Consider the following 13,357-nt stretch of genomic DNA (forward strand, 5'->3'; position numbering starts at 1 on the left):
GCAAATAAAACACAGACCTCAGTCTTCTGGCAAGTTACCAATGCTGCCCTTGCACTGGAAGTGACGGCCACTCCCCTCCATTGCTATACTAGACATCCCTGTCCTTGATTTTCACACAGCATGGAATTAAGTGGACTAGTAGCAGTGGCAACATGTAGTTATGAAATGGCTTGCAGCACAACATGACTCATTCACCAATGTAAGAGGTAGAAATATTGACCCCACTTTTACCTCTACAACCCAAGCGGTTAGCAAGAAGAGGAACATTTAAGGCATGTAGAACATACTTAAGGAGAAACAAAACTGAAGTGTGTGCAATTTTATTTGATCTACACAATAGGTACAAATTAACTGAAAAGAAAATTGACTTAAAAAAAACAAAAAATAAACAAATCACAGAACATTGTCCAGAGACCCAGCAAAGGAAGGGAAAGGCAGCATAGAGCAGTTATAGGTAAGTATTACCAAGCAGCTTCCACCTTTCCACAAATGTATAGAGTGTGTATTTACTAACAAGAATATATTGGTGAACTTTGATGTACAGCTTCACACTGCAGTGGACATTACAATGACAATTTCCCTCAAAAGCAGTCCCAGCTACTAGCTGGTGGTTCTTAAGAGCCATGGAATTTGCTGTTTTTAAGCCTGATGCAAAGCTCACTGAAGTCAATGGAAAGGCTCACTGATTTCCCTGGGCTCTGGATGAGAGCCATACTGAAACGTGAGTTACATATAGGGTATTTACTGTAAACTTCAGTGGAACCAGGAGCCAGAGTGTAGTCAACTTTCACCAGGTCAAATATAAAAAAATGACAGCGATAAGTGACTGTTCTATTGTCGAGTCAGCAGCTCTACAGGAGTAAACAGTATTTCTACTAATAAATGCATGTCTCAGTTACAGTTTAGTCACTGAAGGCCAGGTTTAAAATGCATACTATGTTTGAGTAAATTATATTACACTGAAGTAATTACATATTCAATTTTGTTTTATTTTTTCTAACAATATTAAATACATTCAACATCTTTCATAGTCACAAACAACCAAAGCATGAAAATATTTATACATCATGTGATGAGATTTCTTGCCTTTTTTGCCTCAATTGCTCCACGTAGAAAGAGAAGGACTCCTATAAATAGAGGAGAGGGAGAAAAAAAAAAAAAAAAATCAACATGCTTGCACTGAAAGTTACGAATAGTGAATCAAACCCCACACTTTCTGCGAAAAGCCAAATCTATTTATTGTTATATGCTATGCACTAGTTATCCTATGTCAAGGTTTATAGAATAATTTAAGAAAAATACTTATGTTGAGTAAAAGAGAAAAGGAAAATTTTGCATGAAATGCTTAAGAAAATACCATCAAAAATTTTCACTTATATAAAAATCAAGGTATTTCCCAACCTCAATTGGCAATTGTGTGTTTGAGAATAAATAAATAAAATAAAGGAAGCATCTCAGAAACATCAAGTCATATTAAATAAGAAATAAGAAAATGGAGTGGAGGAACATTAGAACATTGAAGTGGGAATTCCATTAGCTTAGGGGAAAAAAACCCCATCTTCACTGCTAGTAGGGAGGTTAAAAAAAGGTATTAAGTGATATCATGTGTTAAAATTAAAGTAAAGAACCCCAAATAAGGTTTAAACTACGGTAAGCTGCATAAAACTGCTCCTAGAAAATGCACATCTTCCTTTGAACCTCTAGGGCAGTTTAGTGCAAGTATCTCGAGGCAGTATTTAGCCCTTAATCCAGTTTACAAAACTGAAAAAGGAAGGAGAGAACAGTTTCTTATTACTACGTACTGTAAAGAAAAATTATATGCAACAAAGGCTTAGAAAAAAGGCAGAAAACATTGATTTAAAAAAATCAAAATGGCTGGAAACGGCAACTAATAAAAAATATGAACTATAAGAAGTATAGATCAAGGGAAGGAAAGCATCTTAACTCTTCAGACCCTGGTATTTGTAGACCACGGGTGGGGAACCTACGGCCCACGGGCCGGATCCAGCCCATTGCTTAATTTTATTCAGCCCACAGTAAGTCTCGGACACTGTAGGCCGGAAGCCCTGAGCCTGGGTTCCCTCCTACGGGGCTGGAGCCGCAAGCACTGGTTTGCCTCACCACAGGTGGCAAGCCCCGGACTTCGGCGCTCCCCTCCCGTGGAGTTGGAGCCACAAGCGCTGGCTTGCCCGGCCGTGGGCAGGAAGCCCCAGGACTCGCCTCCCACCCGCAGGGCTGGAAACATGAGTGCCAGCTCGCCCTGCTGTGGGTGGGAAGCCCCAGCCTCGGCGTCCCCCACTCCCTCCCGCGGGGCAGTGTGTGGTTTTTACTGTGGGTCAATGGCCCGTGATAGAAAAAAGGTTCCCCACCCCTGCTGTAGACTCTACGCCAAACGAATGCACTGGAGGAAATATATTTTCACTCTCCCCAAAACAGTTTCATGCATCTGTTGCTCTCAGAAAAGGGACATTTATAAAGGGGCACAGCTATGTATTTTTATTAGTAAAACCAGTAAGAGTCAAGCTACAATGGGAAAATTAATTCTACAGCTTTAAAATCCCATCGTATTATTGCAATGTAAAATAACGTACATTAGAAATAAAACAAGCAATTACCAGACACTAAAATCCTTTAATTGTTATTACAATACACATTCTAAAAATCATTTTAAGTTGAAACACTGAGGTAAATGCCCCAAGGATATTTGATAAACTCACACCTGTAGACGAGTGCCGATAAGGATCCTGTACTTTAAATACAAAAAGCCTCAGAAGGTTCTCGTCTCCCATAAATCAAACCCAATGCAAAATTAATACTGCACCTACAAAACTCAGCACTTCATACATTGACTCCTTTGAGGGTTCTCCAGGGACATATAATCCCTATGTATTTAAGTATGCAACTGCTTTTATTAACATGGAACATATACAAGTCTGCAGAGCTATTTCTTTTTCATCAGAAAAAACACTCACAGGGGGTTCAGTGAACGGGACAGCCTCTCCTGCATCCTTCAGCAGAACTGCCAAACGTTTTAGAAATATCTCATCTGCGTGAATATTCTCGGCCTTCATTTTCTCAAACAGAGTTTTTGCAGAAACAACGTCTTTGTCTAATACTAAGGGAAAAAAATAAAAGTTACAGCAGATGTCTTAACAGTTTCTCTTCAGCTGTACACTTCATGACAAATAGACTTCTAGTTTCCTTTATCTCTTAAGGCCAGTTCGACCATCACAATACTGATAAAAAAAACAAATCCAGTCCACAAAGCAATTTTCTTTTCTCTTTTGCAATGAGGCTGGATGACAGATTCCTTTGGCGTTTGCTAGACAGAGATAGGAGCTGCACATTGAGAAGGAAAACATTCTAAGGCTTGAGATGTTTAGGCTACGTCTACACTATAGCTAAAGGGTGCGATTCCCAGCTTGGGTAGGCATACCCATGCTAGCTCTCCTCGAGCTGGCATGCTAAAAATAGTAGTATAGCCAGAGTAATATGGCCGTCCCGCTTACAAACCCACCTGAACCCTGTGGGTGCGTACTCAGTACAGCTAGCGCATGCCGCCACTGCTCACGCTATCTCGGCTACACTATGTTTAGCATGCTAGCTTGAGGACAGCCAGTGCATGTCTACACAAGCTGGCAATTATCCCAGCATAGCATAGATGTAGCCGTAGAGACAATGGCCTCTTATTGGAGTGAATGATAGAGACCAACTGTTTTGCAGGTTCAGATCAGTGAATCCTAGGTCTGTGCATTGCAGACTCATTTTCCCTTTCAAATAATCATGGCATGATCCAAAACTCTGTGCTGAGCTTGTTGCTCACTTTGAAAGTTACCTACTTGGAAATCCCTTTTACACAAAATGCACAACAAATCTGTATTCACCTGGGCATCACATCACTTTCAGATGTTAAAACTGTACATCTGCAATGAGGGATAAACTCCAGGATCTTCAGCTCCAAAGATACAGGCCTCCACAGCTCTAACTAAAGGAGACTCTCCATTAGCTGTCACCAGAATGCTTTTCTTCTGTGGGCCAGTCATTAGAAGGGAATGATACACCAACACACACTATATGTGGTGCTAGTGAAAGGAGAACACAGAACCTTTTAGAAAACCTGCTAGAACACTCCCATTTCAGAATATCCCCAATACATTTCTCTACATTTTTTCCCAAACAGGTTTTTCCTTTTAATGTTTCAAAGTAGGTCCATTCCATCTTATCAACCAGGAGCAAATCTCTTCTTGAGATATTAACCTTTAAGAAAGAGAGACTGATTTAAAGCTTAATTGTTTTGGAGATTGCCAATGTTTCTCTAGATATAGAATACATGGCTCATCATCTGTATCAGCCTCTAGCTAATAGATTTCTCACATACATGAAACTCCTCTCACCTCTTGCTACTGGAAGGAAATAGCTTTATTTCTCTTCCTTCCAAAGTAGAAGTAGAAGCAGAAAGAAAGTGGTCTCTGCTCATTTGTTCCTCCAGCAGCCTACACCTTTGGGTCCACCCCCCTCCTCCTGACCATGATTTACTTTGCTACTATCCAAAGCTTTCCCCAGGCAGCATGAAGTTGAAATGATCCTTGACAGTTCTGCTGCTGCCAACAGGGTTCTAACAGCAGTAAAACTGTCCTGTTATGTTAATTTTGCTGCTGGTTGGCGAACACAGAAGCAGCAGAAGAACTGGAGTTGGCCTTTCTGTAGGCTTAGGAAGACCTTGTTGTATTGGTTAATATTTTGTTCACCTTTGGTAGTTATCTTAAAAATCATGAACGTTACAGACTTCATTTTTTAAAAAAAAGAAAGCTTAAATTCTGTAGAATCTGATAGTTTAGACCCTACATTCACCAGGGAAAAGCTTCCCACTCACACCTGGTGAGTGGGTGAACTTCTTTTTCAATGTGGGAGGCTACAGAACCTGCACAACGTGAAGGTTTAATGAAAGTATAATAGAATTGTTAACTTCCCATTTCTTTAAACTAGAAGTATCTATTGTATGAAAAACAAAAATGAGAAAGATCTAACACCTGGATTATGTTCAATGGACCACACAACTGAGATTTCACTTGATAATTCTCTATTCTTGAAAGAAAAGCAGTTTGAAGGAATTTTTTTGTCACATGCAAGAATCCAGTCCCAGAGGAGGATAACATTTCAGATAAAAACAAAAGTGAACGCCCCCTTACTTGTTCATAGTTGGAGATGTCTGCAATAGTCAATCCTCACTTTCCTTTCAGAATAGAAAATAATTCCTCTGTGGGAAGAGGTGGTCTGTGTTCCTACCACAAGCTTGCAAAACTCTCAGGAAAGTATTCGCCTTAGTACAAAATTGACTTGCCTACAATTTATCATGATGACTGACAGTAACAGAAAACTAATGATATTTTATTTGCCCAACAAACAATTACTCTGGATGAATAGAATTTCACAAGGCTGCCTACAGATGGATGAGCAATTCGGATTCAGGGAAGACTAGAGGCTGTCAATAATATAAGGTCAAATTCAGCAAAGATTGAACCACCTTCTGTAGAATGATTTGTGAAAAGGGTCCCTAAAAAGAAAGGGAGAGAGACCCAGACAATCAAAAAAGGACATTTAGTAGGACAAAGAATTCAGATCTTCTAGATTACTTGTAAGAACTCACCAACTGGACGTGACTTATCTGTTAAAAAAAATCTTTGAACACTTAGAAGTGAGATTTAGCTGCCATATTCATGCCAAAAGAACCTCCCCTGGCTTTTGTAGGTAATTCTGTGTTAGCTTAGAAGACGACCTCATTTATAACAAAATTATGTGACTGCAAAACTGGCTAAACTATTGCTATTTTTTTAAGGTTGCTGCACAAATTTGAAGAATCTAAGCTTTCTTTTTTTTTTTTTTTTTAAAGTCATGTTTCTAGTCCTTGTATTTGCAAAGACAGTCTTCCAGCTGAAATGAATGATCACTGTCCTCTTTATAATAGCCCTTAACATATACATTTATATGTATTTGGGGAGAGGGCATGTGCACCCACACTTCTCCCTTCCCCTCACCCCTAAAGTCCCAATAGATATCTAGTAGATCAGATAGGGAAGTGTACCAGGAATCTGCTAAAACTGGTAAACATGGAACTAGGCAACTACATGAAGTTCTAAAGGAAGACAAACAGATAGCAGTACCAAGTTCACTATCTGATGGGATTTTTATTTGGGCAAACATATTGGAACGGCCTTCCGAGGGAAACGGTGGGGGCGAGGGACCTGTCTGGTTTTAAGATTAAGTTAGACAAGTTTATGGAGGGAATGGTTTAATGGTAAAACATATTAGCTGAGGAATACCGAGCAATGGTAGGTAAACAGTATAATGGCTAACAAGGGTCAGGCTGGAGACTCTTGCCCACATGCTCGGGGTCTTACTGATCGCCATATTTGGGGTCGGGAAGGAATTTTCCTCCAGGGTAGATTGGCTGAGGCCCTGGAGGTTTTTCGCCTTCCTCCGCAGCATGGGGCAGGGATCTCTAGCAGGAGGGTTCTCTGCCAATAGAAGTCACTAAGGCTTGGTCTACACTAAACCCCCAAATCGAACTAAGGTACGCAACTTCAGCTACGTGAATAACGTAGCTGAAGTCGACGTACCTTAGTTCGAACTTACCGCCGTCCAGACCCGGCAGGCAGGCTCCCCCGTCGACTCCGCGTACTCCTCGCGGCGAGCAGGATTACCGGAGTCAACGGGGAGCACTTCTGAGTTCGATTTATCGCGTCCAGACAAGACGCGATAAATCGAACCCAGAAGTTCGATTGCCTGCCGCCGAACCAGCGCGGTAAGTATAGACAAGCCCTAAGACACAGGATTTGGGGACTTCATCAGCAGAGTCAAGGAAAGGGTAGGGACGGTTTTGTGGCCTGCAGCATGCAGGGGGTCAGACCAGATGATCATAATGGTCCCTTCTGACCTTAAAGTCTATGAGTCTGAGTAAACAGGACAGGGAATAGTTGTTTAAAAAAAAACAAAAAACCTCACAATGCTGATTTAGAATGCTACCTTCAGAGCAAGGCAGGTTACAGAACATCTTTGCTTCAAACTCTGTAGTGGCTACCTATTAGTTTCCAAGAACTATGGTGCTGGTTATGGGACCGTTATTTTTGGCTCTTCCCTTATGTATAGGTGACAGCAGTTTAGGTCGGTCAAAAACACATTTGCTGTCTATTCCTGGAATACCACCTCATAAGACAAAGAGTGGGGAATTTTCAAGTACATGGTCATTCACTTATGGAGCTTATTTTCATTGGTGTCTTGCCAGAGTTAGGTGACCTTCAGTGAACAGAAAGCAGCAGAGTTCTGGATGGCGATATGATAAGGTCTACTAAACAGTGAAGGAAGCCACTGAATTGAAGAATCATTGGGGGGTTTGTTTTGTTAGTGACTGCATTGTTTTGAATTATATGAGGTTACTAGTGTTGCAATGATAGGTGGCATATTTATTGTGTGAGAACCTCTACAGTTCCTCTCAATAAAGGTTTTCTGATTTTTTTAAACAACATTATATTATGCTCTGGTGGGGAGAATGGTGGTTGTTTGTCTTTTGATTTTGCATTTTTGACGCATTTTGCCGAGAGGTTTATTCCTTTTTGCTTGTACTGTATACTCATGGAGAAGATTACATTATCTCTCTTTAAATAAAACTGGAGCTCTGTGTCACAATAAGCTAGGCTCAGGACACAGAGGCATGTACATCTATCTGTATGCTGTCAGAGGGGTTGCATGTCCTGGCATTTCAACTTTGGATATGCTGCAGTCAGGCATCCAAATAAGTGGCCAAATAAGAGCCGGACTTTAGCACCCATAAATACAAGTTTTAGAGATATAAAACAATATTCACTGTGTTCATGGTGTGTTCACAACAGGACTAATGAGATCACTTAAGTGTTGCAAAATGTTGCTGGAGTTAAGGCAAAAGTTATCTTCCCTTTCAGGCCATGGAAACAATACTACTGCAGTATCTGCCACTTCCCCTGAAAAGTTCTGGCCAGGGATCCACTAGCCACTCTCCTATCCATGCCATTCGCCACAGCCACTGTGACAACTACTGCGGTACACTACACATCAATGCATGAGGAGGAAGTGAAGTCCTCCTAGGTGGCTCTCCTCAATGTCTGGGACACCCTGCACCTCCTGCAAAGCAGAACCTTCCTGGGTCAACTGCTTTTGAGACCTTCCATGGCCCTTCTGAAGGCCTCAAGATATGCTCCTTGCTAAAAATCCATTTCAAATGTAATAAGTTACCATGACATTTCAGGAGGTAAGAGTATACAATTTCCTTTTCTGGGAAGTCAGGAATCAGATCTAGCAGTGTCTTGATTTTCTGCCCCTAGGAAATTAAATACAAACAACAGAAACAGTGCTTACAATAAGTCTTAAAAAACAGGCCTATACTAACTTGGGCACTTATATTTCCATTATGGCTGAGTCTTTCAGATGAAATTTATAAGAGGACTGGACTATTCAATTTGACAGCTGATCTTCACATTTCTTTTCATTATTTCACATGCAACATGAAAACCCGGGGACAAAATATTAAAAATAGTTTCCCAAATCCATTATTAGGCTTTTCAAGTCAGTGGGACTGTTGCCAATGCCTTTGATGGAGCCGGGATTTCACTCCCCCATGTTCAAAAATGCAGAGCAACCATCAGCTCCCATTGGCCCTAGTACAAGAACAAGGGTCAATTCCCTCCCCCCCCCCATTTTTTTTAAATCAGGCCATTAATTAAGCTACCTAAATATGAATTTAAGAAACTAACTTTAGTTTCTAATTTTTGAAACTCTTGCCCTGCAAGTACAAAATAATGATACAAATTAAATAAAATCTATATCTAAAAACAAAGAAGTAATTTCTTTCCTCACTTTTTTTAATATGTGAAGGATTTCAAATTATGTAGAATCAGGGTGTAAGCAAGAACCTGCACACATACGCAAACCATGTATATATGTGCATAAAACTGATATGCCCTAATTTGAAATGTGCCCTCTAATGCAAACCTCATTATACAGTGATTGGCCTGGCTAACTGGTTTGTGATCTTACAATGCAGCTAACAAATAAGCTCAAATTTTCACATTGGAAAATATGTGCATGCTTACTGTAGTACAGAAAACAGACAGTTACACTGGACTGAGTAAGAGGAAGTTGCATAAAAATGTGTGAAGTTTGGACTCACTATTACATATTGAGAACAGAGGAATTGTTGAACTAAAAAAGAAACAGAATTATAGTATTCTGTAAACACCCAGGCACATTTAGTATTCACAATAAAATAAATTGGGTTCCTGATGCGAGTTCTATAGATTAATGATGTACTCTGAAGTTAATGTTAAAACTGTTGATATTTTGGATGGGAAAAAGAAAAAGCAATGTCTGATCAAAGCTAGCTTTGAACCCCACAGTAATTAACCTTGTTAGTATGCTTTGGCTCAACTTTTTTGCTGGGCTGACAAACCTTCTTGCGACACATTAATATACAAAGTGTTCTAAATTCCAAACTCATCCAAAAGTTGTTATCCAGGACTGATTAAATAAGAATGCTGATAATATATTTAATTACATTCATGCAAATATACCTGTCCTTTTTTTTGTGAAGTGTTAGCAATGAAAGCCAACAGAATTCCCTTTTGTTCAGCTATTCCACCACACCTCTTTAAAAAAAAAAAAAAAAAGAAAGGAAAAATTAAAACAGCATAAGTGAGTGTAGCTTCTTGATAAACAAACCAGCTAAGGTGAACATTTCCCATTAAAAAGGTTCACAATAATACAGTAATATATCATTAGCTAGCAGTAAGGCCTAATAAAAGACCATTAATTAAAAAATACCCCCAAAATGAAAACAAGTGCATGCCATGCCAAGCTTTTGTAAATGCTGTCCTTGGCATGGTAAGTATGAAGTTTGTTTAAAAGAAAAGGGAGAAAAAATTAAATGCCTTAACATCCCACAGAAATGAGGCTTAGGTCTGCAAAAGAAAGGGGGGGAAAAAGAAACACTGTTCCTCTCCAATTATACTGCCAAGCATTCACAAGTGAGCTAGGGATCATAAGGTTAATTATACATTTAATAAGGTGTCAGGGAGATAACTGCTCGTTTCTTTATAAAAATTAAAACGTACAAAGCAAGTTCTCTTTAAAGTATAATTACCTACACTTATGCATACAAAAGGACTGATTTCAATCTCTCTATTTTATAAAAGGCTTTCATTGCAACAGACAGCCAGTGCTTGAGAGACAAAAGTTAAACTTAAAAAAAGTTTATGTGACAGACCAGATAAATCAAGTGTCTATCCCATCTTAGAAACTATAGTAAAATCAAATATGCAAGACAATATTTTAGTTTACGCTCATTGTAAGTGTCATTCTTATACGTTTTAAAATACACATTGCTTTTTATAACATTTAAATCATACTACAAATACTAAAATTCACAGTAGGAACAAAAACACTTTGGGAAGGATATATACACACACAAAATGAATTTATAATATAAACTGATATTTTAGACATGTATGAACAATAAATAATTCTCCACTGCATTAAGAATATACTATGTATATAATATTGTTTGACAAGTTCTTGAAGGTCCAGGTGAAAAGGTTATTATTTGACGCCTCATTCTATCAAGGAAAGGCAAACTGATGGAACGTTGAAATCCATATAGCCCAAGTGTTCTGTCAAATATTTGCTTTATGATGACAGTGTAAAAGCATTCTGTGGGGAAACTTACAATATTATTGCTACTGGTACTTGCCATCCTCACCTACTGTCACTCTGGGAACTCAGTTCTTTTAAGAGGAATAGAACATAGTATACAAAAGGAATATATTTGCATATCTTGCATATCCCCTTCACAGGCTAAGATATCAACACAAATATCTGTCTTTTTCAAATGTTTTATATTTTTTTAAAAAGGTGAGGAACACCTTCACTTGCAAAATGGTACATGTAAAAGTTACAATAAAAAGCTTCTCACAGCATATAATTTATGTTGTACCACCATAAAAACTACACTTCTTTAAAAGAGGTCAGTGACATCTTAAAGATCATGTTTAAAAATTATGTCCTCACATGTGTTACTAATATCATTTTAGATTATAATGAAAAGGATTCAACATTTATGCTGTTGGGTTTTTTTTGCACTTCATACAGTTTGGATAATGTAAAGAAGCTGGTCAATATCACTTCCTTCTTTCCAAATATTAGTGCACTACTTGAGCTACAGCATTGTATGGGAGTGTTTAAACAAAAATAGAAATGGTTTCCACTGACATTTCCCCTACCCCCAAAAAGAATTTTCTCTTTCACACACTAAATTTAAGGTCTAAACTATCTGATAACGTCCACATTTGACCTCCCCCCAACACCCTAAAACAATCAACATTTTGTGATACATCACCAAAAACCCAAGAAACTATTTCTAATATTATACAGGACAATAAACTCCAATTTTGCAGTAATAAGATTTTACACCTAAAGTACAGATGGAAGTATTTCCATGACTTCTGAAAAATTCCAAAGAAAAAAAAAATTTTTTTTTTTAAATCAACACGCTCTTGCTGCATTTGCAATCCAGAGTGGGAACCTGTAAGTTAAACTAACAATTAATTTGTATTGTTCAATCCAAGAGAAATGCTAATAATTAAATAATGAAATGTAAAATGGATGTTTAAAATTCTTTCCATTTTCACTATCTAGGGTGTTATGATTAATATAAAAGTGAAGAAATAGGTTTGCTTATGATATGATTTTTAAGTTGACCATGCAAATTTAAAATAATGCCCACATACCCAATATATCTGTGCAAACAATAAAGAAAATGATGCTTCCACAGTGTGTAATGTGAAAATAATGTTTAATCCTCTAGCAACTATCACTGATGAAATTTCACTATCTTCATTCCTGTTAATAAAATAAACTGTTCCTGAATGTTAAAAAAAAAAAAAAAAAAAAAAAAAAGAGCGAATGAATAAAGTGGAGGTTTTCCATTCTTTTTACTGTTTAAAGTGCTTAGCAGCTGGTAAAAACCTAAGTGAATATAGTACTATTTACTATCAGAAATTGGTAACAGGCCTCAATTTGACACAGGGAGTCTACACAAATACAGCAATCGGCAGGATCACTGTGATTGTTTGACTGCCACCTGCTGGGAAGAGACTCCCTGTCTGAGCCTGTTTGTGTATACTGCCAGTGGCAGCTCTTATCACCCACAGTTCTTTCTGCATTTGGCTCAGCTTTATATTTAGCACTGTTAAAATGGCATGAATGCAGTTGTCTCATTTGCTGAAGATTGCTAATTTAACTAAGACTGTAGGCCACAGAGACCTGCATTTGTCATTTAATGCGTCTGTGACGCACAAGTGAATAGAAAACAAATTCAGCTCTTAATAAACCTTGAATAAAGCATACAGAATATTTGAGTATTCAAGTGAGATACTGCACTTAAAAAGGAAACATTGCCCACTTTTTGTTTGCAAACTGTGTAGCTATAGAGATGCACGGTATTTAAAGTATTACAGAAATTAGAGAGATCAAAGGGAAATTGTTCTTTTGCTATATAACTGAGCATTCGTGCAGAACCACTTGCCTAGGACAGGAGTTCAAGTGAGATAGGAGTTCTCCTTCCCTTGTTTCAAGGCATTTCACATTAGAGGAAAACAAACCATTATTCTTTTCCCACACTGGCACCCATAAAACTACTAGTCTATAATTTGGGACTATCTACCCAGGCCATGCTACTGCAATTCACATTGTAATTTAGGTGCACTAGCATCAGCACACTCCGTACACTGCACTCTAACACACACACACCGACATTTGATAATTTCTCAATTTACTTATGACAAGCTTGGAACACTACTATTCCTCTCCTGGTATATTATTACCTGTAGTAGAAATCTGGCATCATCCACTCTTCCTGCATCCACATACTGAAGGAAAAGATCTGTGGCAGGTTTGTAAACTCCAAATTGATTGAACAATCGCTCTGCCATGGCACTTACTGCAAGATGACAGGTATGTAAGGAATATATTTTGTTTTAAAAGTCACTTTTACAAACTTTACTGACATGATTTTTCTTCAATAAGGCAGGATTTTATATGCAATTATGTTTAATAACGTTTCTATTTAACCAGCATATTTAATTTCACTACAAATAACGTACGTTTTTCCAAAGCTGGTTCCAGTCTTTCCTCAATCACCTTTCTAAACACATAAGATATATTTGTCATTGGTGCATCAGGATTTTGTGTTCCAGAGATAAGCAAAGGCTCAATATATTCCACCGCCATATCAAGGTTATTGCTAAACAGAAAAAAAAAAAGTGCATTGGCATAG

At 38.2% G+C, this 13,357-nt stretch overlaps 1 protein-coding gene across 2 annotated transcripts in view; it reads right to left on the bottom strand.

The window, feature by feature from the left end:
* Positions 1–304: 304 nt before the first annotated feature.
* Positions 305–13,357, bottom strand: part of LRPPRC (leucine rich pentatricopeptide repeat containing) — a 163,134-nt gene continuing 150,081 nt past the window's right edge. For both annotated transcript variants that reach the window (XM_005296109.5, XM_065589551.1), the window contains 6 exons: positions 13,185–13,324; positions 12,906–13,021; positions 9,600–9,674; positions 8,266–8,350; positions 2,973–3,115; positions 305–1,127 (listed from right to left, as the gene is read on the bottom strand). In XM_005296109.5, the coding sequence (XP_005296166.2) occupies positions 1,059–1,127; positions 2,973–3,115; positions 8,266–8,350; positions 9,600–9,674; positions 12,906–13,021; positions 13,185–13,324 (628 nt within the window). In that variant the 3' untranslated portion in view covers positions 305–1,058. The remainder of the gene's footprint in view (positions 1,128–2,972; positions 3,116–8,265; positions 8,351–9,599; positions 9,675–12,905; positions 13,022–13,184; positions 13,325–13,357) is intronic.

This window comes from Chrysemys picta, chromosome 3, assembly GCF_011386835.1.
Source record: "Chrysemys picta bellii isolate R12L10 chromosome 3, ASM1138683v2, whole genome shotgun sequence".
Lineage (NCBI taxonomy): Eukaryota > Metazoa > Chordata > Testudines > Emydidae > Chrysemys > Chrysemys picta.